The 26,843-nt window shown below is 32.5% G+C and overlaps 1 protein-coding gene across 1 annotated transcript in view; it reads left to right on the forward strand.

The window, feature by feature from the left end:
- LOC127792334 (uncharacterized) overlaps positions 1-18,114 on the forward strand; it is an 81,214-nt gene extending 63,100 nt beyond the window's left edge. Inside the window, exon 2 of the mRNA XM_052322798.1 lies at positions 17,586-18,114. Coding sequence (XP_052178758.1) covers positions 17,586-18,114 — 529 coding nt within the window. The remainder of the gene's footprint in view (positions 1-17,585) is intronic.
- Positions 18,115-26,843: the final 8,729 nt, after the last annotated feature.

A 26,843-nucleotide genomic window follows, 5' to 3' on the forward strand; every position in this document is an offset into this window, starting at 1 on the left:
TGCCTTTCTAATTTTTCTTTAAAAGTTTATTGTAGTTGGTCGAAGCCACAACTCTTAAACATTAACCTTATTGAAAGCCTTAAACAAATTTTTAATTAGACAATAAGATAATTATTGAAATATAGACATACAAATATGATTGAATTAAATTTTACATAAGTAAAATAATTTATAAATTACGCACATTAAATAAGTTAATTAAGAAAATATTCATAATTTAATAAAATTTATGTTGATGGTCGAAATCCAAACCTTATGAACACGTTCTCTTTGAATGATGTTCTTGTTGTAACACAGAGAGGCCACGTGTCAACTTATAAGGTTACGTTAGCATTTAAGTGCTGTTTCTGTCTATAGAATTCAGTGCTCTGATTGATATATTCAGATATAGGAAGGAGGCTTTATATTTAGGGGTGGGGTAAAATCAAATATTATATATGCGTATATATATATTAATAGCTATATTATATATAATATTAATTATTAAGTGTTTTATATATACACACATATATAATATTATATATAGAATTTTGAAAATAACTTAATCCAGTGAAAAATTCGAAATGAATTTGAGAATAATATTATCACTATACCGACACTCATCTTCATTTAAATTTACTAAAAGGAATAAAAACTAAATTAAGACCACCAAACACCATGTAGTGAGTCTTTATTTGAAATATTTGATTCTTTTTATTTATACGGGCTACATCATTAGTTATTAAATAAGAATAATTAAAGATTTTGTTCTTTAATTGTTCTCGTTCTTAATTTGTTTTTTTTATCTTTTTTCTCCTTAGCATCAATCAATTTAATTTGCTCACCTTCACCAGATTTATGGTTTATTTTTCCATCAATAATTAAGTTTCTTGAACATAAATAAAGTGTATACATATACATATGATTACAAGATGAATGGGTACTTAGATTTTTTTTATTTTATTTATAAATTTAAGTTTAATAAGGATACATCGGTTCGGTTTCAAGTGTTTTCAATTTTCATTTCTCTTATAGAATCGAATTGATTTAATTCAAAATTGAATATCTAATGGTACGAGTAGAATCATGTAAATCTAACGATCATATTAGAAATAATATTAAATTCTCATTCTTCAATTTATCTAACAACCATGTTAGAGATAACATTAAATTCTAATTCTTAAATCTATGAATATTATAGAGACCTCAATAGATATAGTCAGTTACCATCTTCATCACCGATATATGGAATTTATAAAAGGGTAAGGTTGAGATTTCAAGAGACATATGTGGTTAGATTGACCTAACCCAACTCATGGCTTCACCTACAAGATTAGGCATGATGTTATAATTGGCAACTTTGTTTAGCATTGATGAAGTTAATTACACTCAAAATACCATCTAATAATCCTCGTGACACCCTTTCTAGTAGGGTCATTAATTCATTTACCCCTTAAAGTCAAGATAAACAGCGGTGATATGACAGTTTATGTGAAAGTGTTTAATTGATGACATTATATCTATTTAAAGAATATAAAAAATAAAATCTCTTAGGCTCCTTTTTATCTTCTCAAGACAAATACTTCTACGTGAACTGTCACATTACCGCTGTTTATTTCTACTGTAGATGAATAACATTTATTTTCATAATATATAGACTCACGCAAATCAAATGAACTGCCACATTATCGCTATTCATCTCTACTAGAGATGAATAGCATTTATTTTCATAATAGGCTCACGCAAATCCCAAGGAAAATGTCTTTAATTAAGAGACTTTAATTCGAAACCACTAATTTTCTAATGTTTTAAGTTTTTATATTAATTTAAATATATTTATTTTTATATTAATTACATATTTAGTATTTACAAATTAGACACAAACACATTAAAACCTATGTTTTAAATAATACATTTGTTATGTCCAAGAAAGTGAGACTAAGTCCAATATAGGCCTAAAAGAAAGAAATTCAAAGAGGAAAGCGTGTGAGATCTTCCTCGTAGAATAATCCGTGACAATCCCTCCCGAAAGCCACTTTTGGATACCTCCGAGAGACCGTCATGAAGACCTTTATGTGGGCTTTTTCTAAATCCAAGAATACTTTAACTCATCTCTAATATCTCTACCTAAAAATTTAGAATATATGATGAGGATATGCTTCCATTTGTCAACTTCAACCTCTATAAAAAATGAATGATTATTCGATTGAGGTATGACTATAATACTACTTAAATTATACTTTTTTTTTATCTTATATACTCCTTCATAAAAATTGATTTAAATATTGGAGGGCTCATATGAGAGACACCCCGCACCACTAACAATCTTCTGTTTTACACGTCTCTCGAATACTAGAGGTTGAAGACGAACTCTGAAGATGAATACTCTCTTGAATTACAAATTTATTATTGTATCTTGATAATAATATTATTATTTATTATTAATTTTTTAAATACTTATAATTAATTAATATATTCTAAATAATTATTAATTAATTATTATTAATTCCTTAAATAGATATAAATAATTACATAATAAATAAAATTAAACCCACAACCTCATAATATCCTAATATTTCAAATATATACAACGGATCATTTGTACTTGCAAAACCTTTCTTAATTAGTACGACCATTCTTAATTAGTTTTCTTTTCCCTCTTGAGGTGAATGTACTTGTGCAAATAATTGTCATCCATTGCCTATTCTAGGGCAATGATAAATTAATAAGAATTTAGCAAATAATAGGAGCTATTAATAGGCGACAAATGTACGAGTTTAGGTGGAAGAAGATCTCAATCTAACACATAAGTTAAGCACCATATAAGTTGGAGTTGTAACTCAATCCATCACAATCTAAAATCCAAATTGGTCAATAGATAAAGTATCGAGACAAAGAAAACCCAAATATACAAAAATACTATATGATTGAAAATTTATGATCATAAGCTATGAAGAATTTGAATCATTAATTTCTTGCATACATCATTAGTTTGCAGAATATTATGCATATCAATGCTTAGTTTAATTTATATATATATTTTTTAATTCAATAAATAATATACATATAATTTAAATTTGGCATCCCGATAACCCTTATATAATGGATGTTATCTAAACACCATTTAAAAGTGTTTATATCTTATTAATAGAGTTAAATCTACTCCAAACCAAACTCTAAACCCCAAACAGAGTCTCAAATTAAATTATAATCGCATTGCACATACTATGTGGCTAGGACTTTTGGGTTTGATTTGGGAAAAGTAGGGTTTTTCGATCGCAAATGATTTTGCAAACGAGATTGTGAATTATGATTGCACATGAAGTTTGATTTGGTCTCGGAAGGTCATTATTTTTATATTTTGACTATGAATCTTAAAGTACGAGAACATATTTGACGATTTTCAAACTAAACGAGCTATTTTTATCACGAGAATAAAAGCACAAGAGCGTATACGATTTTCTAAAAATAAGAGAGTCAGTTTAGATCCAGAATAAAATATATAAACTAGTTTAGCACTATACCCATTTATTTTTATATATAATTATATCATTTTAACCAGTAACTTATTCACCACCCATTCATCATTGAGGACAAGAGTGAAACCCTGCGACTCTCCCTTCACTGCTAAGACAAGAACATATTCACCACCAACCAAATTGACTACTTCAACCAACTGGCCACAGTAAGATGCATAGCCTTTCTTGAAAGAGACCAATATGTGTGTATATATGTTGACACTGCAAGATTGTCCACATGGCCGATGAATCAGCAGCCTCTTTACACTTATGTGGTCGCCGAAACCATAGCTTTCCTTTTCATCCCACTTATGTGGATTTCCATTCCAAACCAAAAGCATTGTGGTCTCTCCTGCCATCAACTTAATCTCTTGCTTAATCATTACATTTCTGATATGTACGTATATCCAAATCAAGCCTCTAATACCAACACAAGTAATATCTCAACATTTGTCATCCTTCCAAATCTGACAAATGTTTGAATTCAAAATTCACTAATCGAAAGCTTAATGTTGAAATATATTAGGTAGTTTTGATGTCAATTATAATGGATGAGTATCGAAACAAAAAGTCTCCATGGCATAGGTCGAACAGTTGAACAAGTGATATGTTGATATCAGTTCCATTTCTCACCTCGTTCAGTGAGGCAAAGCCTCACACTTATGATTTATCTCTTCTAGCGTAACGACGGTCATCCCAAGTATAAAAAAAAATGAATTTTGTGAGTAGATACGAACAATATCAAGATCAGATATGCACAAATGTAATATAATCGATATAGTGCTTTCATTTAAGTGGAGGTGGACAATTAGAACATCAAACATGAACTTGCTAGGATTGAATTAGATTAATTTGAATTCAAGGCAATTTTAACGAAATAGTTACATGGGTTTGACCCACTTCACTTAATATGAGAAGCAACGCGACACCAAACGCAAACATATTTTATGATGGCAAAGTTATGGTAAATGGAGAGTGGTCTAGAAGGATCCTTTGGGAGCAAGGGGGGGGGGGGGGGGGGGGGGGGGGGGGGGGGATAGGGACACCAAACATATAAAGTTGAAACTGACATAACTTCACTTCATTTTGCAATTAGGTTTGGGATTCATTGGAGGGTCAAGCCCTAGAAAGATCATTTCACCAGCCTTTAATGGAACAAAATTTTATGTTTAAAAAAAGAGGGTAGAGATGGGCAATATAAAGACTTGTTTGTTGTAGAAATATTTATTTTAATTTTTATTAATAGTTAAATGTTTTATTATAAAATAAAAAAATAATTTTAATTTTTTAATTTTATACTTTGAATTAGAAACGTATTTTTTTTAATATTTTATAAATTTTTGATGACAAATATTATATCTTTGAGATATCTTTAGTTATACAATTAGAGTTAAAAATTAAAAAATATTTTCCAAAACTAAACGAGTCTAAAGTTTTATGAAGGATTTGTTTTTGTCTTTGATTATGTTTTAGAATGTTAAGGATTGTTTGGTTGTTGATTTTATTCTTTTTTTTTTTTTTGTGGTGTTTTTAATAAAATTTTTGTAAACTTTGAAAATATGATTATTTTTGTACAAAATTTATATTTTGAAAGTATAATGATTTCTATAATTAACGAAAATATGTTTATGTTATTTTCTAAACTTGAGGTATTTTGAGATAATTTATTAAAGATTAATTTAGTAACTAGTTCACCGCTTTCAAACATGAATACAAGTTTTAAAACTACAACCAAATGGAAATTAAGCCAAGTTTGGTCAATTGACCTAGTTTTAAAAATTATTTAATTAGAATAAAGTTTCTCAAAATTGCGCAAGTGTAAAGAACACAAATATATTTTTAAAATATTTAAATTATTCTAAAAAAAAGTATATAAAACAATATAGTCATATTCTCTCGCTATATCTTTAGTCAATCTCTTTAATGTCTTATTTTCTTAGTGTTTTTTTTATATAAATTTATTCTATTTCATCCGTTCGTCTTAATTGTAACCTTTTAATTTCATCTAGTCTAATCACCGGGAAAAAGACATCCTTTGCTGACATTTTAGCTATATCATTATTAAGATTGAAAATTTAATTCATGAAAGATGAAACATATAAAATAAAAATTTTGTGACAAAACATGAAACATTTTGCAAACTTAATCGCGTCAAGGAGAGAAAATGAGATATGTTGGTCCATGAGTGAAGAAGGGTCTTGCTTCCCCTTATCGACAACTTAATTTGAAGCAACCATTGTTGATGGAGTAGTTGATAGCCCTTTGTATAGCTTGAAGCTTTGTTATCCACTAAAAGAGTAGCATAGCAAAAGCATAAAAATAACACATAAGTAACATACTATTAATGTCTTCCTTTGTGTCGTTCACTTAGACAATTGTAACATCTTGCATCGAGTGATAGGAAATATCAGAATAACTTAACTTGATGGGTCTACTTGAACTTTCCAAGGGTCACCCATCCTTAAACTTTCTCAGCTTAACCACGCTTAACCTGGGAGTTTTTTACCTACATTCAACCCGGCCAAAAGGTATCCAGTTGGTATTGTTTCATTCCTTACTTATACTCGATATATACTACCATTCTCTAGGCTCTTAGGGTATTACATTCTCCCTCCTTGAGCATATGACGTCATCGTTATGTGACCTTACAACTGGTCCCAACTTTCCCCTGTCCAGTGTCCCCAGTCCAGTACCCCCAACCTTGGACTAGTACACGGTCCCCAGTCTAGTACCCCCAGCCTTTGGCTAGTATACGGTCCCAACATACAGTCCGGGTTGCTATGATACCACCTATAACATTTCGTATCGAGCGATAGGAATGATCAGAACAACTTAACCTGATAGGTCTACTCGAACTTTCGAAGGGTCACCCATCCTTAAACTTCCTCAACTTAAACACGCTTAACCTGGGAGTTCTTTACCTACATTCAACTCAAAAGATATCCTTCTGGTGTTATTACCTTACTTATCCTCGATATATACTATTATTCTCTAAGCTCTTAGGGTATTACAACAATACTGTTTGTAAATAAACATATAACCAAGGCACCTTTTTCTTAATGTGTTTTGTGAGTTCGCCTTTTATAAATGCAAAGAGATAAGGGCTTTAGTGTAGATCATTCATTGAATCCAATTATAATAGAAAAAGTCTCAACATCTCCAAAATCCTAATCAATAGCTAGCAATCCATTCTTTTTTTTCTTCTATGAAATCCTTATAAAACTTCTCTAGAGACTCTTTAATGAGGTTTTTCGATGTCCACAAATGCATTCTTGGCCTTCATTTTTATCATCATTTCTCCTATACTTTCTTGATATGGATATCAAGGACCACTATAAAAAAATTGGCATTTAGCGGCTGTTTTTAACTGCCGCTAAATCAGTCGTCGCGGAGCATTTAGCAGCGGCTTTGACCAACCGCTAGAATAACCACCGCAAATCATATTTTTTGTGGCAGTTTTTAAACCGTGGCAAAATTAGTGATTTAGCGACGATTTTTAAAATATTTAGCGGTGGTTTTTGAATGGCTGTAAAAATTATAAAAAAATTAAAATTTTTAATTTTAGCGGCGAATTTTAGAATCGTCACAAAAATTAAAAGAAAATTAAAATTTTTAATTTTAGCAGTGGTTCTAAAAACTGCCGCTAAAATTAAAACAAAATTAAAAATTTAATTTGTCCCATGTGGCCAGCTCGCTCGCGCCTAGCCTCTTGGACTCGCCCACCCGTGCGTGCCATGCCCGCACCCAGCCGCTTGGACCCGCCCGCGCCTGCCCAGCCACATGGTCGCATGTCCGCGCGCTACGTGGCGATGCTGGAAATTAAATTTTCAGCCTCCTCTTCCCCAATTTCGAACCTACAACCTCCCCTATTCGTGTGCGCAGACGAAACCGTCTGATTTGCCAAGCCCCCTTGTTATATAACCTCGTATATAAATTATATACCAAAACAACCACTATTTTTTAGAATTATATTTTATATTTTTTAATATAAATTAAAAAATATTAATTAATTTATTATTTTTTAAAAGAGTAAAGGAATAAATTAAAAATAAATTAATTGAATTAAATTAACTAAATTAATTGATTAAAAAATAAAAAAGATTTTATATATTTTTTTAAATTATTTAAATTTTGATAAATTTATTTTTATTTTTATTGTTTTTAAATTAAAATTTTTAATTAATTTTGAAATTAATTTAAATTAAATTTTAAATATCTTTTTAAGATTTTATATTTCTTTTTATTAATTTAATATTTAATTATTTTCTTAAATAAAATTCAAATGTTAATTTAATTTTAATTTTTAATTATTTAATTATTTTTCAATTTAGCAGCGGTTTCTCAAAAACTGCCTCTAAATTCAATTTTTAATGAATTTTGGGGCGATTTTGAGAAACCGTAGCAAATGTTAATTTAATTTTAATTTTAAATTATTTAATTATTTTTGAATTTAGCGACGATTTTGAAGAATCGTCACTAAATTAAATTTTTTAATGAATTTGAAAACCGTCGCAAATATTAATTTAATTTAGCGGTGATTTCTCAAAAATTATTGCTAAATTCAAGTTTTAGTCAATTTTGCGACGGTTTTGAAAAACCGCCGCAAATGTATTTTAATTTTAATTATTTAATTATTTTTTAATTTAGGGAAATTTTTAATTATTTAATTTTTTTTTAATTTTTTTTTAATTATTTAATTATTTTCTAAATTTAGTGACGATTTTTTGAAAACCGCCGCAAAATTAAATGTTTTAATGAATTTTGCGACGATTTTTCAAAACCATCACTAAAAGCGTATTTTGCGGTGCTTTACAAACCATTGTAAAATTTCATGTTTTGTGACGATTTTAAAAATCGTGACTAAAAATTAATTTTTTTGTAATGAACTACAAGGCTATGTTTAGTGGTTAATGTCATATATAGCTCGTGATTCCCCAGCATCAAGAGCAAGTCGTTCACCATGAGTGCCTCTAGGTTCTAGCTGGTTTTCTAATCAAATGACTATGAATGTAGGAGTTTTTCTATCCAAATCGATGACTTGTTTAAATAGTCATGTGCTTGTCACTTAGAAAAAATATTGACCTCACATGAGCAAGTGAGGTATTGCACAAGACATGCTTAAAATGTAACTCCTTGAAATATACATTTTGGTGCATATGAACTGATACATTCAAATTTAGTTCCTCTAGAACAACTCTAATTGCAAAAATTCTATCTCCCAATCTCCACATCCACTACCTCATCCTTTAAATTTATACCCATAGATGCAATCAATGTGCCACTAGTCAAACCAAATTTGCGGAGGAAATGGTAACAATTACATCCTTATATATGAACAAAATTTAAAGATTTATATAATTATGCATAGAAGTATTAAATATGGAAAGAAAGAATAAATCTTATTGTGAATATATATAAGCTAAGTAAATCTATTTTTGAGATAATAGTTTGGGTGGAAAACAATTTCTCACAAAATGGGAAAAAATGCACGATTTGTCTTATTCACATTAAGGGCCTGTTTGATTGGCCATATTTTCCATGGAAAATAGCTATTTTCCATGGAAATTCTAGTTTTGGTAGTGTTTGATTAGCAATATTTTCTAGGTAGTTTCAATTCTCATTTTTGATCACGTGACCCCCAATTCCCACTTTTGCTGGAAAATCAATTCTTAGGGGGTGGCTGGGAAAAGAAATTCCAGGAAGAAGAAGAAGAAAAGCTGAAGCACGAAGGAAAGGAAGAGAGGAAGCGCAGTCGGCGATGGCAGCCATGTCCAGTAAAGATCGGCCATCGACGATGGGCAACGAAGATGGCAGCGGTGAGGATGGCCGCTGCAACCGGCGCTGGTGGCGATGGGGGGAGGCAGGGAGAAGAACTGGGTTTGGGAGGGAGGGAGAGAGAGAGAGAGAAGGCTCCAGCAATGACGACGATGGGAGAAGGTAGCGATGGCGGCGATGCTTGCACCAGCGATGGCGGCCATGGGAGAAGGCAGCGATGGCGGCGATGCTTGCTCCAGCGATGGCGGCCATGGGAGAAGGCAGCGATGGCGGCGATGAGAGAAGACATGGCAGCATGGTTTGGTGCTGCTGGATCTCTCCATTCTCCAGTGAAGAACTGGGTTTGGGAGGCAGGGGAAAGAGAGAGAGAGAGATAGGAGAAGGAGGGGAGAAGACAGGGGTGGGTTTGGGGAGAAAATTACACAGAAAACAAAATTCAATCAAACACTTCTACTTCATAATTTCCATGTAAATAAGTTCTAGGCAATTGAATTGCCTAGAACTTATTTTCTTTCTATGTAAATTTCATGGTTGCAATCAAACAGGCCCTAAGTGTTTTGTGTGTTTCCATTTTTCTAACCTTAAAAACAAAAAGTTCATTTCTTAAAACAAAATAACAAATTATCCTCCTATAAAACATGATACTAATTACAAACGTAAGAAGAGAACAAGTAATAAGAAAGAATGTTCAACATAATTGCATGATAAGAAAAGAGATCGCAAAATAAGAGCACAAAAATTTGTATTTGGAATAACATAAAAAATAAAGGTAAATTGCAAAGAACACCCCTGAGGTTTGGCAAAATTGCAAGAACCTTCTAGATGTTTGAGAAATAGAAATAAACACCCCTATTGTTAAATAAAAGGATAAAAAGACCAATTTGTCATTCATTCTCTCTTTTTTTTTTTCTCATTTTGAAAAATAAAAAATAATACGCCATATTGGAGCCCACTTCCGTGTCTGTGTTGATGATAAACCTATATGGGTTTGAGATGCTATGAGCCGAAATCTAAGTTCATTGTTGGTGTGTGAACCCAAATCTAAGTTTGAAGAAGAGGGAGAGAAAAAGAAAAAAAAAAGAAAGATAATAATAATAATAATAATAATAATAAGTTAGAGAGAGGCTGAGGACAAAAGTGAGTGACACTATATCTTAAAACCTGGATTTGGGTTTGAGAGAGAGAAAGAGATAAAGAGAGTAAAAGAAGAATAAATAAGAGAGAGAAAGTGAAACTATTCATTTCTAATCCAAATATGGTATTTTAGTCATTTTATAAAGTTGAACAATGATCAATTAATGGCGGGGGAATTGTAACATAACATTAAAGTTCTATTTTTTCTCAAATGTTGAAGATATTTTTTATAATTATCATAAATGTCAAGGATATCAAGTGGAGTTTTCTTAAAAATAAAAGGTCAAGTCAAAGTAGGGGCAGATTCAAGAATGGATCTAGGGGAGGACTACTGCCAGATTTATTAGTGATTTTAGCCCCCCTCCCCTCTCAAATAGTCCAAATTCCAAGAAAGATTTGAGGAGGGATTGAGGCTGGCACAAGCTACAGCCATGCTTGCCCCCCTAGATCCACCCCTGAGTAAAGTTACATATGACATTTACTTTATGTTTTCTTTGATTATGCACTAGAATGGTCATGGATTAATAAATGAGTATCCTTTACACAATTAAAGTTAAAATAATTATGAAACATTCATAGTTTAAATCATGGAGATAGAATTTATTTGAGCATTTTCTAAAATAAGCCCTAATTACCCTTTGAAAATTGAAATAAGTTAAAAAATTTCATATTTAAAGAACATCGAAATAATATATATTTTGAACATTTATTAAATATGTAAATAGGAGACCTATTTCCATCCTTAATTATGCAATTCCTTTTTAGTAAAATTTACATTGATGTAAGTTCTTTTTGTAACTCTATCTCCTTTTATAGAGCACCCATCTTTTTAGAATCACTAATTTTCATCCAAACAACTCCATGATTCTAAGCTAGAAAATATTTACTTGCCACTTTCAAGGATTAGATGTAGCGTATAAAACCCACAAAATATGGGGTGTTTTTTGTTTGTATTATTTAAATATAACCAAACAAATTGAAAAATAGTGATTAAATTAATATAATATAATTTAAAATAAAATTAAATTTTAATCTAGTCTAATTCAGGTTAGCCAAGATCCAATTAACCACAAGCCTAACTGGGCATGGAGGTTTGTTGAAGGGCTCGACCCCTAAGGGTTGAGTATATATAAATGAGGGGAAACCCTAGGGGTTTCTTTGCCTTTTACCCATTTTTTGCAAACACTTTGTCTTTTAACTCTCATTACCTTTCTTGGTTATCATTGCAAATTAACGACCTTGCATGGATTTCTTGAAAAACCTTTCGATTCTTGGATAAATCGACACTAGATCTATTGAGGAACTAACCCTTAGCTTTTTATTTCGACCATTCTCGTTGGCAGACATCAACTTTCTTGTAAGACTTCCAACATATATCAATAAGAAATTAACCTGACATTTTCATGCCATGAGGTAAACTTTGAAACCTCCGTGTTTATTTTGTTTGATTATGTTGAGTGCTATGTTTGTTGCCCCTAGGCTAGAGGTATAAGTTTAGGTCATTGATTGAAACCCTAACTCCAACTGCCAATCTGCCAATGTTTTTATATAATTTCATTGTATATTGGATATATTTTTTCTATTTAACCCCCTTTCTTTTAATAAACTATCATTATTTTTGTAACACTCTAAAACCCTAACACATACATATATAACTTTTTACATGCACATGGACAAAACATGTTAACCTTTTTAAAATAAAAATATGACAATATGATCCTTTTGATTTTAAAGTATGTTAAATCATTGGTCACAATAGTCCTAATGACGGTCTCCAATCATCTGCAATCTCCATGAGGGAGACTGAAAATAACTTGATGTTCTCAAGCAATTTAAGGGCTTTGTGATATTGTTCTCTTTTTTTGGATATATGCCATCTTGCTTTATTTGCTACTTTGAGTTGCTTCTGGTTGGTGTTAAGTTTGTAATATGCTTAAAAGTTTTCTACAATGTGCTTTGTTATGTTCTTATTTTTCATGAAATGAACTCATCTATATTTTAATGAAAATGATAAAGAAACACATATAAACCCCAATCCTTCTATTCTCTCTCTCTCTCTTTTTTTTTTTTTTTTTGTGAAGTGCAAGTCAAAAAGAGAGTGAGTTTGGAGAGGATAAGTTGGAGACGGCTCCTCATTTGAAGTTGGATCATTCCACGTCAAGGTCCCAGCTTACTATTTGCGATTTTCTAGCTCCTAAACTCATCCTAGTTGTAACGCCCCCAGCATCTTCAAAGCGTTGTATTATATGTTAGGATTTTTTTTTTTTTATTACATGAATCAAACTAAAATTCTCAACACACTTGTATAGCAATAACATTCCCAAAATTAGAATAAGGAAATGAAATACATAATCATTAGTGGAACGAGAATTGGAACCTTAATAACCATAACATACATGGGTCCATACATATCGTCTGTCCGTCACGTTATTACAATAACCATTAAAAATAACATAAATAAACGAAACGACTAGAACTTAGCCCTGCATAGGGCTCACAATAACCTCTATCACGATCATACTTCAACCACACCCTTGTCTTTCAGGCTGCTTGACTCGCCTGGAATGTGAAATATTCCAAGAACATACATCCAACATTAGAAGATGAATCTTCTAAATGAGGGTTAAAATGACAGTTACATGAATACATGATGCAATAACGTGAATGAACATATGCCTAGTGTAACTTCCCTAGCCCACTAGCCCGGCACGAAACTCTAGGCAGAATCTCGACCTACTTTTAGGATAATCCTAACGTTGTTCCATATATCATTTGCCCTTAGGGAATTACGACTATACTATGGCGACATTCCAATCCCATGCCCGAGTATCAATATGCCAATAATATCATGTCATGCAAAAATCATAATCCATCAATGCAACAATACATGTATAAATATGACAAAATGCTCATATAATACATATAACTTAGCCACTATCGTGGCTATCATGCTCAACATAGACAATACATAACATGTATAAACTTTTGGAGTAAAATCACTCACCTTTAACTTAAGATTCAAACCACATTGAATAACGTGTACTGCCTCGTTTTGCATGCTAAGTCTTGAGAGTCGCACAATCACTCAATTTGAGCCACAAAATACCCTATTCATCATATTCATTCAAATAAATATTAAACCCTATTTTTTCTTAATTTATTTTTATTTTTAATTTTCTCTAATTTTCACAATTCATTTTTCCTCAAAAATTGCAAAATAAATATTTCCTTCAGCATTTCCCAAAAATTTTTCCTTCAATAATTCATAAAATGAAATCCTTGATTTTTTGAAATTTTTTGAATTTTTTTTTGATTTTTCTTTTCTTTTTTCTTTTTTTTTCTATTTTTCTTACCTCTCACTTGTAGTCATGCGCCCGCAGCCACTCACCTAGCACATGTGCCTCACGCGCCACCTCTATTTCGTCTTCCCCAACGAACTGCTTGCTGTCGCCGCTTAGTTCCACCTCCGATGGTTGATCGGACTCCACCCCGTTGAAGCCTTTCTTGAGTCGATCCTAGGAGCACCCTCTGATGGCCGAACCACCCGCCGGAAGAGGCTGAATCGGTTGATTTTCAGACCACCTCCGCTGCCTGCTTGATTTTCCGATCAACATTCAATTAAACCCCCTCAAATTGACATGAAACTTCACCAAAGTTTCTAGAATCGATCCTCATCAACTCAAGAGCAAAAGCCTCTTATTCTTGATGCTCGATTTGCTCTCTAACGTGCTTGATTTCGAGCTTAAATTTTGAAAGAAATTGGCCACTTTGAACACCTTTTTATACTCAAAATCGATCCCTTAAATGATGAATCTCGCTTTACCCAAAGCCACTAACACTTTCCTGTGCCTTAGATCTGTCCAAACCCATCGAAAAATGGCCCCAAAAATCGAGTTACAGTGGCCAACTTTTAGCCAATTTTTTGGCCATTTCGATCCCTTTTGTAGGCCATGGATCGCTCTAGGCCAAGCCCAGAGGTCCCATAACCCTTTTCCTCAAGTTTCCCATGGCTGAAAGCGGTGATAGAATGGGTGGCCGGAAGCTTGGTCGGCCATGGCTGCCCAACCTTTTTCTGAAATTGCACTTTCACCCTCCTAACTTTTGAAATACATTTTTGGCCCTTTCCACAAGGCCCCTTAATTTTTTAAAACTTCCGTTGTGACCCTCACATTCTACACTTCTCATTTGACCCCCAAAGTTTCGGAAATAATATTGTTTCGACCATCCTCGGGAATTTTCAAAAATTACACTTTGGCCCAGATTTATGTTTTTATTGTGAAACCCCCTTGTTTAATCCCAAAATCACTTAAGGGTCATTTAATAGAGTAAATTTAACTCGTTTTAGGGTTCTGTTGACTTTTTAGAAGCCCCTTACATTAATTCAGTTTTTCAGCCTGATTCAAAGCTGTACCAAAAACTGTCTCTGATCCAATTTATTTCAATGCCATAAATCATATCTCAAGGTGTTCGTTAGGGATACACCTATCTCCTTAGGTACTAAGCTTTCGGTTATTCCCTCTGGCAGATTCGGCCATTTTCTCAAGCTATTTTGATACCGATTCTTTTGAAACTTCATATTTCTTTCCATATTCTTATTTTAAAATAACCCCAAAGTTTTGGGTATTACACTAGTAAAACCTCTACCCCCTTTCATAATACATGAAGCATTCATTGGCACGACATGTTATTGGTTTTCTTATTAGGCGCATTATTGTCGCTTTATCTTGCATAAATATCATGGGAGCATGTTGGAGTTATGTGTGGGAGGTCTTAAGATGAGAATTATCGAGGTTAGGGGTTCGCAATCAATAAGGATTAGTGTGGGATCTCGAGACAAGAATGCTCGAAGTTAGGGGCTACTATCTTTGGAAATCTGGACATTCTCAATCAGTGTCAGAGATGTAACAATCTTTTGTTTGGTGGGCGACTCTAGCTTGCTCATTCAGTGATCTCTACTATCTATGTGTATTGGGCTTCGATATTTATTCTTCCAAAGTTAATGAGTAAGGACATTGAGCAATTGGTGTGCAACTGGTCTAATATTGAGGGAAAAATCCTTTTCTGGTGCAACAGCCCCACGTTCCATGGCATCATTTGGTTTGGTCCCACTATGGTATTCCAATCCATATGTTTATTTTTTGGTTGGCAGTTCGAGAAATGTTATCTACTCTTGATCATATTAACTTGTACTTGTCTTTTTTGAATAAATGATTCCTTTGCAAGGCGGAGCCAGAGAATCACAGGCACTTGTTCTTCGATATATTGCCCTTTTTCTCGTCAAGTGGTGTAGTGCTTTCGTAGATCAAAGAAATTCAAATGGCCTTGGCATCGCTAGGAGACTAGGGTGTCTTGAGTGGTGGCTAGATGGAGAGGGAAGGATCTATGGCAGGTGGCTAATCGATTGACTCTTCATGTGTTGGTGTACTTTATTTGGAGAGAATACAACAACAAATACTTCAGTGATCAAGAGAGGTCCGCATCATAATTGGAGTATCAGATCTAGTGTGTTGTATGGGCTCGTCTGGCCACTATTCGCTTCCAGACATCTCTTCAGATATAGTCATCTTAAATTTAGTGGCGTGATGCTAGTGATGATTTTACTAATCTATTAACTCTGTCTAGGTTAGTCGTACGTTATGATATAAGAGATTTAAATATTTGAGCTTTTGGCGATTAGGATGTTAACATTTTAGAGTATATAGGGTTACGATTGCGATTCTACATAATAAGAATCAAAATGTCTAGAATAATGGTTAAAGCATAAAGGGTTTAAATACATATTGGATTCTCACTATATATCTAGAGATGGGTGAGAATTTTTCGTTTTTGGGTCTCGAAATTAATTTAAGTGGGATTCTAACTGTTCGATAAATAACCAGAGCTAAGCATTGCAGGATGGCAGATAATCTCTTTGAGAAGCCAAGAGGGTTTTCTACTATATGAAAGTCATTCAGTGAGTCTTTGCACTACTTTCCAAGGGACAGTTCCCGCAGATAATCCACACAAACCGAAAGCTTTGGCTTTTTTTTTTTTTTATCCTTTAGGATAATGCTGATAAGACGAGCTACATATGTAATTAATTCTCACATGAACATTAAAAATTTATATGTAACCGGGATCATCTCACGAACCATTTTTCTCCACATACGCCATATTGCATTGCATAATATTTGCTTGTCAGTATCGAACAATGGACAGGTAGTCTCTATTATTGGACAATGGACAAGTAGTCTCTATTGTTTGGACTGAGTTCGTCACTTGTCTTGTACGGAAGATGGTTAAGTCAAGGGTGTCCCTTGTCTTGCACGGACGGAGTTTTGTCTCTATTATTGATTGTATGTGTACTGGGGCCAGGCCATATTGGCTTATGTCACTGCAGTTGATCGTCGAGTGTTTTTTCGTACACATGATCAAGCTCGCTACTGTTTCAGGTATTTGGAAATGCTATGCTTTTTTCGCTATAACCGGTAAATTCATAACATATAAAAGAAGAAACGAGCAACATTAAAGGATATTATAAATAAGAAATAAAAGTATAAGAAAAATTAATAATACAAAACAAAGAACACAAGAACTCTAAGGACAAAAAAACCTTAAAATCTTACAAACTATATAAAATTTTACCCATAGAGAGCAAAAAACTTAGAAATAAAAAAATATATTCAGTCAATATTTTAAATCAGATGAGCCAACTGTCCCAGCTAACGTTTTAACCACATAAATGTTACGTTATTTGGGCCTCTTGTGGAGGGGAGTTTTGATTTTTTGTGTGACGTTTAAAGTAATTTATGTGTGAATTATTTAGTATGAAATTGAATGAATAATATATTAATATCAAAAACTCCGTGTAAATAACGTGGCAACATCTGCCCATCACACAAACTCCCAAAGGACAATTTTGTCCCCCAAGTAACCTCAAAAAGCAGGTTCCCTGCCACCACACTCCACACTAACCAAGGGCATTCTTGTCAAACCATCCACTTCCCCACCGCTCCTCAGTCTCCCCTGTATATATATATATAGGGCACCACCCTTGACCTTCTTCGCCCACCAAATTCTAGCTAGCCTTCTTCTTCCCCCACAAGCAACTGTTTGTTTCTTAGTTCTTTCAAAAATTAAGCTTACCATGGAGGATCAAGCTCAGTTCCTGAACTCACTGAGTCTGACTCAGCTGATGAGGTCTCCATTTCTGAGGAAGATCACACAGTTGCTACTCTCAGTGTCTGTGTTCTCCTTCATCTTCTCTTGTTCAGGATGGTATTATTCCTTCAAGGCCCAAATGCTGAGCCAAGCTGTGGACAAAAACTGCATCTTCCTCATCTGTAATGGGATCCTGGTCTTGGTTGCTAAGACCTCTGGCTGCAACAGCCACCCCTTCAAGATGATCGCAGATAGAGAAGCACTATTGCTGGAGATGGAGGACTCCTTTCTAGACAAGCAAGTCTCACTGGAAGCTATGGAGCCTTCAGAGAATGCTTTAATAGAAGAAGAAGAAGAAGAAGAAGCAGCAGCAGCAGCAGCTCCCAATGGGCTTCTGATTGAAGGAGAAGAAGGGACTGCAGGCAACAATGGCTTCCCAGATGAATTGGAAGGAGAAAATGAAGCGATGAGCACAGAAGAGTGGAACAAGAAGTTTGATGAGTTTATAAGGAGGATGAAGGAAGAATTCAGGATTGAACCTTGTGAGCAACAGTTGATCATGGCTTAGTAAATTAAACTTCTCTATTTAGGCTCTGTAAAATCTTGTTATATATATATATATGTATATGTACATGCATATGAAAAATTATAAGCTTACGTTACCATTTAAGTGCTATTTCTGTCCAAAGAATTCAGTGCTTCGATTGATATATTCAACTACCAATTCTTCAAGCCAAGCCACTTCATTACAATTATATATATGAAAAATTGATTCTTTATTAAAATTGTACTTTAAGAATATATTATGATAATTATATTTTTATGCAAGATTGTCGATACTATTCGACTCTTATCAGAATGGTCAAAACGTCTCAATTTTCGATCAAAACTAGAACATAATTCATTATAATTCGTATCAACAAAGTTCTTCACGATTTAGGTGATTTCTAGTTAAAACTGGTTAAAATTTTTAATTTCAGCCGAAATAGTAAGATGGGTTGGGAATCCCAGAAGACTAGTAATTGAGATTGAAACTTCTAGTTCAGATATAAAAAGAGGCTTTATATTTAGGGGTGGGGGTAAAATCAAATATTATATTTGTGTTTATATATTAATAGCTATATTATATATAATATTAATTATTAAGTGCTTTATATATATACACATATATAATATTATATATAGAATTTTGAAACGAAACGTCGAAATGCTCCGATACTGAAATAACTTAATCCAGTGAAAAATTTGAAATGACTAGCCTTATGTAAAATAAATTTGAGAATACTATATCATTTAAATTTACTAAAAGGAATAAAAACTGAATTAAGACCATCAAACACCGTGTAGTGAGTCTTTATTTGAAATATTTGATTCTTTTTAGTTGTTAAATAAAAATAATTAAAGATTTATTCTTTAATTGTTCTCGTTCTTAATTTATTTTTATTTTTTTATCTTTTTTCTCCTTAGCATCAATCAATTTAATTTTTTCACCTTCACCAGATTTATCGTTTATTTTTCCATCAATAATTAAGTTCCTTAAACATACATAAAGTGTATACATATACATATGATTACAAGATGAATGGGTACTTAGATTTTTCTTATTTTATTTCTAAATTCAAGTTTAATAAGGATACATCGGTTCGGTTTCAAGTGTTTTCAATTTTCAATTCTCTTATAGAATCGAATTGATTTAATTCAAAATTGAATATCTAATGGTACGAGTAGAATCATGAAAATCTAACAATCATATTAGAAATAATATTAAATTCTCATTCTTCAATTTATCTAACAACCATGTATATTGAGGTCCCTAAAATATTGTGAAGGAGATGTATTATTTTCAATTCTCTTATAGATTCGAATTGATTTAATTCAAAATTTGAATATCAAATCCTGAGTAGAATCATGTAAATCTAACAACCATATTAGAAATAACATTAAATTCTCATTCTTAAATTTATCTAACAATCATGTTAGAGATAACATTAAATTCTAATTCTTAAATTTATGAATATTATAGGGACCTCAATATAGTCAGTTACCATCTTCTTCACCAATATATGAAATTTATAAGAAGAATCATGTTGTGAAGGAGATGTATTATTTTTTCCTCGATAAAAAGGGTAAGGTTGAGATTTCAAGAGACATCTATGGTTAGATTGACCAAACCCAACTCATGACTTCACCTATGAGATTAGGCATGATGTTATAATTGTCAACTTTGTTTAGGATTGATGAAGTTAATTACACTCAAAATACCATCTAATAATCCTCGTGACACCTTTTATAATAGTGTCATTAATTCCTTTACCCCTTAAAGTCAAGATAAATAGCGGTGATGTAGTAGTTCATGTGGAAATATTTAATTAACATTATACATTTATTTAAAGAATATAAAAAATAAAATCTATTAGGCTCCTTTTTATCTTCTCAAGAAAAACACTTCCATATGAACTGCCACATTACTGCTGTTCATCTCTATTGGAGATTAATAGCATTTGGTTTCATAATAGGCTCATGTAAATCACATGAACTGCCACATTGTCTTTGTTCATCTCTATTAGAGATGAATAACATTTATTTTCATAATAGGCTCACGCAAATCCCAAGGAGAATGTCTTTAATTAAGAAACTTGAATTTGAAATCACTAAATTTTCAAATATTTTAATTTTTTATATTAATTTAAATATATTTATTTTTATATTAATTACATATTCAGTATTTATAAATTAGACACAAACACATTAAAACCTAGTTTTAAATAATACATTTATTGTGTCAAAGAAAGTGAGACTAAGACCAATATAGGCCTAAAAGAAAGAAATTCAAATAGAAAAGCGTGGGAGATCTTCTCGGCAGAATAATGCCTGACAGTCCCTCCCGAAGGCCACTTTTGGATACCTCTTAGAGACCCTCATGAAGACCCTTATGTGGGCTTTTTCCAAATCCAAGAATATTTTAACTCATCTCCAATGTCTTTATGTAATACCCTGAAACGTCAGGAATATATAAGCATAATTAGAATTTTAGTGTTTATTAGTAAATTTAATAGAGTTAGGTATGTATAAATTTATTTATATTGTATAAAATATATAGTTTAAACATAGTTAAAATACCAAAAATTATAAGGTTTATGTATTAAAAATTAGAATTTTCTTTCAATATTTTAAAGTGTTATAAATTCATATATATATATATATGTAAAAAAAAAAATCAGAAAAATCAAATCAGAAGCAGGCGCGATGGCCATGCTCGGGTTGCGCCTGCAACGCAAAATCAGAGGGCAAGGGGGAGGGTAAGGCCGAAATGGCCGTCGAGATGGTTCTTAGGACACGTGGGTGCCCTTGATGGGACAACTCGTGATCAATTTGGGCTATAAATAGCCTCGTTTGAGCAGTCCACTGCATCAAAATTGTTACTTCAAGAAGCGGGTGATTAGGGTAGTGTTTGAGAGATTGGTGAGTAGGGTTTTAATCCTTTTGTCGTGGGTAAGATTTTTAGAGCGTTTGGTGGCCAACGGAGCAGAGGAAAAGAAGAATCAGAGCTCGTCGAAAAATCGCGCCTTCACCAGAGTTGAGCCTTCAAATGCCAAAACGAGGTATTTTTTTATGCTTTTTCAAAATTTTAAGGCCATTTTCGGTGTCAGGAGGTCAGATTTAGGGGGGAAGGAAGTTTGTTTCGAAACTTGGAGAAGCCAAAGAGTTGCCGGCGGCGAAACAGTCGCCGGAGAAGACGACCTAGTTAGGTCGGGCACGTGGCAGCACACGCCAGTGCGTGGGGAGGCGGCGCGTAGGCTGCACGCGCACGCCAAGTGGAAAATAAAGAAAAAAAAAAGAAAATGAAAAAAAATAAAATAAAATAGGAGGAATTTTGCAAAAATTTGGAAAAATTCCAGAAAATCTAGAATTCAATTTATACCTTATTTTGGAAAAAAAAATAGAAAATGTTAAAATAATTAATTATTTGGTATTTTGTTGTTATGGAAAATAGAGAAAAAATAGGAACTTAATTTGAAAAATTACAAGAAAATTCCAGAAGACTAGAAATGTTATTTTAAGAATATTAGTGAAGAAAAATTGGGTTAATAAGGGTTTAGATATTTATTATGAATGTTTGAGGAAATTAGGCCTAGAAATAAGGAAAAATTATGAGAATTTATGAGAAAAATAGGAAATTGATATTTTGAATCAAATTTAATGTTTAGGAACCTTTGAGGCCCAAGGATTGAGAAATGGCTCATGTAGCACATCCCTCGAGATCGACAAGCGTTTCGAGGAAGCATAATTTGTAAAAAGTAAGTGTATTTCTATATTTTGATTGGATATATGTGTTATAAGTAGATAAGTACTTGGTGACATGCGAGTAATTTATGCTTTAAACCCCGACCCTTGGGGATGTTTCCATCATATTAGCATTCCCTGATATGTATCCATCACGTAAACTGCATACATGACTATGAAATGCATATGTACACAATAATACCCCCAATCACGTGCATAGTGGCCATTTAGGTGTACGAACTGACACCACTATTTTATCAAGGGTGCCCTCATACACCCCGGCTTCGAAAGAGGTAGCCATAAAAATAGTGAGTAGCATAAATGGTGTAGTTGACCCCTACAATGAAGTAAGACATTGCATTCACGCATGATATAACATTTTGTGCCTTACTTAGATGGTTCATCATCTAATACGGGTTATGTCCCTAGAACATTTAACGTTCCAGTCAGGACTTGTAACAACTCGAGTTGTTGAGGAATGAACAAGTCGTACCATGTTTTGCTACAGCATAAATATTTCAAGTATTATATACTATGTTAGAACAAGAACCTATGTTTTAAGTTATATTTTGAAAGATCATGTATTGTATCGAGTCTTGTAGAATTTTGTATTACGAACCATGTTCGGATATCAATATATGAGATGCTATGATCAGATTCGATTTCAGCTTCCGCTTTATAAGATTCTATTTAAATCTAGTGTATGAATTGTTTAGCCTGGCACTATATAGGTTTAAGGGAATTTCGGGAATGATGCACGTCAAAAGAAAAAAAAAAAAAAATAAGTCCCAAATTTCCTAAGATATAACATGCTTTGGATAAGTGGGGTGTTACACTCTATCTGAAAATTTAGAACATATGATCAGGATACGCTTCCACTTGTCAACTTCAACCTCTATAAAGAATGAGTGATTCCTTCGATTGAAGTATGACTATAACACTACTCAAACTATACTTTTTTTGATCTTATATACTTTCGTAGAGACTGATTTAAATATCAAAGGACTCACACAAGAGACATCTCACACCACTGGCCATCTTTTGTTTTACAAGTTTCCCATATATTAGTGGCCGAAGATGAACACTTTTTGCAATCACAAATTTATTATTGTATCTTGATAACAATAATGTTTTCTATTATTAATTTTTTTAAATAATTATAATTAATTAATATATTCTTTTTATCATTGAACTTTATAAGTCAAAGCTAACTTTATAAATTTAGTAAGTATCTTGTATAATTCAACTCAAAGCTAAATCGACCTTAAGCTGTCTTTGGGTGGTGGAAGATGTGGGATTTGGTGGGTGATGGGCGTGGGGATACTTACAAACAAGGGGCCATGAGACGTGGGATTTGACTTTTGGACCTAATTCTTTCTTTTTATAATTTATTTTTTTAAAAGTATTTTTAAACATTTTATTTTTCCATAAGTACTATTTTTATATTAATATTGGCGTAACATTGTAAAATTATCAAAATGTTCCTTCAAAGTAGCCAAACCAACCTCACCACGTGTCAAAATTCAGCCCTTAAGGGGGATGAATCGCGTCTATGGGTCTTCACCAAATCTAAAGGATTAACCACATTTAACTCCTAGATCTCAATTTGGAAGCACTCATGTTAAGTTTAATAGATTTATTCTATTTAAATTATAATAAAATATTTTGTTATTTGATAACAATTAAACTTAGGAATTCCAGAGAAAATCTCGAGAATTCCATCCATACAAGGAATAACTCTAATGTGTCGCCTCTTTCAATTTAATTAAAAATAAAACTTTTATAAGCAATTAAAATCATTTGACTATAAATTCCTCATTTCTCTTTTAATATTCCATTACTAAATTGAGTGTCGAAGATCATATCAAGGAACTTAGCCCCACCTCATTCTCTTGTAGGTGTAATCCCCGAACGAGGTTTGGATCTCAAGATCTAATTTCCAAGACAATACATGATGATTGATAATGGATCTCAATATCTAACTTTCAAGGCAATACATGATGATTGATAATTTATTGTATCATTAAATGTATTATATTATATATTATGAGCTAGCCTTAATTTATTGTTCAAACCTAACGTGGCAATAGATCGAGGGGGTGTAGGCCCAAATTATAGGGTAAGACCCAATTGAGTCTCCCCAGTGATATATTTTCACGTCAACGTTCGGATAATAAATCAGTTTTGTATATATTATATTAATATAAAATATCATTCCAAATATCAAGTATCTTCCTTTTGGGTAGGGGTGTTCAAAAAAATTGGTGCACCGCAAAAACCAGTCGAACCGAACCGAACCAAACCAAATCGAACCAAACGGTTTCTTTATTTTTTGCGGTCAAAAACGGTTTGGATTCTGTCCAAACCGCGCGGTTTGCGGTTTGGACAGTTGGCGGTTTGGTTTTAAATAGAATCACCCAAGAAAATAATAAAAAAAATTATTATTATTATAAAAATCTAATAATTGGCAGCCCCATCCTATTTATTATTATTTGGTTTTGTCTTTATTTTTTGCTCCTATTTATTTACATTTAATTGTCTTTATTTACCAATATTTGTGTTTTTAGTTACTATTATTAAATATATTTTTTAGTGATTTTAAGTAGTATTTCAAACCGCAGTAAATCGCACCAAACCAGACCGCAAATGCGGTCTGGTTTGGTGCGGTTTGGCCGGACCCAAACCAGATCGCGATTTGGTTTAGTTGAAAAACTGCACTAACGATTTGGCGTGCTGAAAATGATTCAGACCTGGCAAACCGAACCGCGAACACCCCTACTTTTGGGCGGTTTAATATTTCATTGATTTTGTGAATTTCAACCTTTGGGTTGTATTATATTATATATTATGTTAATAGAAAATATCATTCCAAATATATTCAAATCCCTTCCTTTGGGCCGTTTGAAATTTCATTGATTTTGTGAATTTCAATCTTTGGGTTAAGCATCAACATCATAATTTTGGCATTTCTAAGGATATGAAATTGATTTTGTTAATTTCAACCTTTGGGTTAAGCATCAACATCATATTTTTGGCATTTCTAAGGATATTGCTTCACAGCTGCAATTGTAATTGTACCCGATTGATTGATTACAATATATATTATTTTTAATTCATTAATTATATATATTTAAAATATAAATATTATAATAAAAAATAATATTTAATGTAACTGTTTAGACAAATTCGTCACGAATCGAAACTCGAGACTTAATTCCTTGAATAGATACAAATAATTGCACAATAAATATAATTCAAGCCACAACTTCACAATATCCTAATCTTTCTTAATTAGTTTTATTTTCCCTCTTGTGGTGGATGTACTTGTACAAATAATTGTCCTCCATTACCTATTCTATGGCAATGATAGATCAATAAGAATTTAGCAAATAATAGGTGCTATTAATAGGTCGGCAAATGTACAAGCTTAGGTGGAAGAAGACGTCAATCTAACACATAATTTAATCTCCATATAAGTTGGAGTTGTAACTCAATCGATCACAATGTAAAATCAAATTGATAGATCACAAAGAAAACCCAAATATACAAAGATACTGTATGGTTGAAAATTTATAACCATAAGCTACGAAGAATTTGAATCATTAATTTCTTGCATGCATCATTAGTTTGCCCGAGTATTATGCATATCAATGCTTAGTTTAGTCTATATATATATATATATATATATTTGATTTAATAAATAATATATATAATTCATATTTGATGTCACAATAACCCTTATATAATGGATGTTATCCAAATACTATTCAAAGGTGTTTATATCTTATTAATAGAGTTAAATTTACTCCAAACAAATTAAAACTCTGAATTTCAAACTCAGTCTCAAATCAAATTATAATCACATCACACATGCTATGTTGCTAGGACTCTTGGATTTGATTTGGGCAATGTAGGGTTTTTCGATTGCAAATGATTTTGCAAACGCAATTGTGAATTATGATTGCACATGAAATTTGATTTGGTCTCCAATTTGGATTCGATCTTGAAATGTCATGATTTTTATATTTCAACTATCTTTTGCCATGAATCTTAAAGTACGAGAATATATTTGACAGTTTTGAAACTAAACAAACTAATTTTACCACGAGAATAAAAGCAAAAAATCATATACAAGTTTCTAAAAATAAGAGAATCAATTTTAGATCCAGAATAAAATATATAAACTAGTTTAGCACTATACCCGTTTATTTTTATATATTATTTTATCATTTTAACTTATTTTCATAACTCGAACCCGTATGAACATCCCATCATTACCACACCCATTCATCATTGAGGACAACAGTGAAACCCTACGACTCTCCCTTCACAGCTAAGACAATAACATATTCACCACCAACCAAATTGACTGCTTCAACCAACTGACCACAGTAAGATATGCATAGCCTTTGTTGAAAGAGACCAATATGTGTGTATATATGCTGACACTGCAAGATGTCCACATGGCCGAGGAATCTGCAGCCTCTTTACACTTATGTGGTCGCCAAAACCATAGCTTTCCTTTTCATCCCACTTATGTGTGGATTTCCATTCCAAACCAAAAGAATTGTGGTCGCTTCATGTCATCAACTTAATCTCTTGCTTAATCATTACCTTTCTGATATGTATATTCAAACACACTTAATATCTCAACATTTGTCATCCATCCAAATCTGAGAAATGTTTCGAGTTCAGATTTTGCTAATCGTAAGTTTGTTGTTGAAATATATTAGGTAGCTTTGTTGTCGATTATTAGGGATAAGTATCGAAACAAAAATAAATTTTATAGGTAGATATGAACAATATCAAGATCATATGCACAAATGTAATATAATTGATATGGTGTTTTCATTTAAGTGGAGGTGGACAATCGGAATCATCAAACAAGAACTTGCTAGGATTGAATTAGATTAATTTCAATTCAAGGCAATTTTAACGAAATAGTTATATGGGTTTGGCCCACTTCACTTAATATGCGAATAATTATTCTAAAAAACTATATAAAATAAGGAC

Source organism: Diospyros lotus, chromosome 15 (assembly GCF_014633365.1).
Source record: "Diospyros lotus cultivar Yz01 chromosome 15, ASM1463336v1, whole genome shotgun sequence".
Taxonomy (NCBI): domain Eukaryota; kingdom Viridiplantae; phylum Streptophyta; class Magnoliopsida; order Ericales; family Ebenaceae; genus Diospyros; species Diospyros lotus.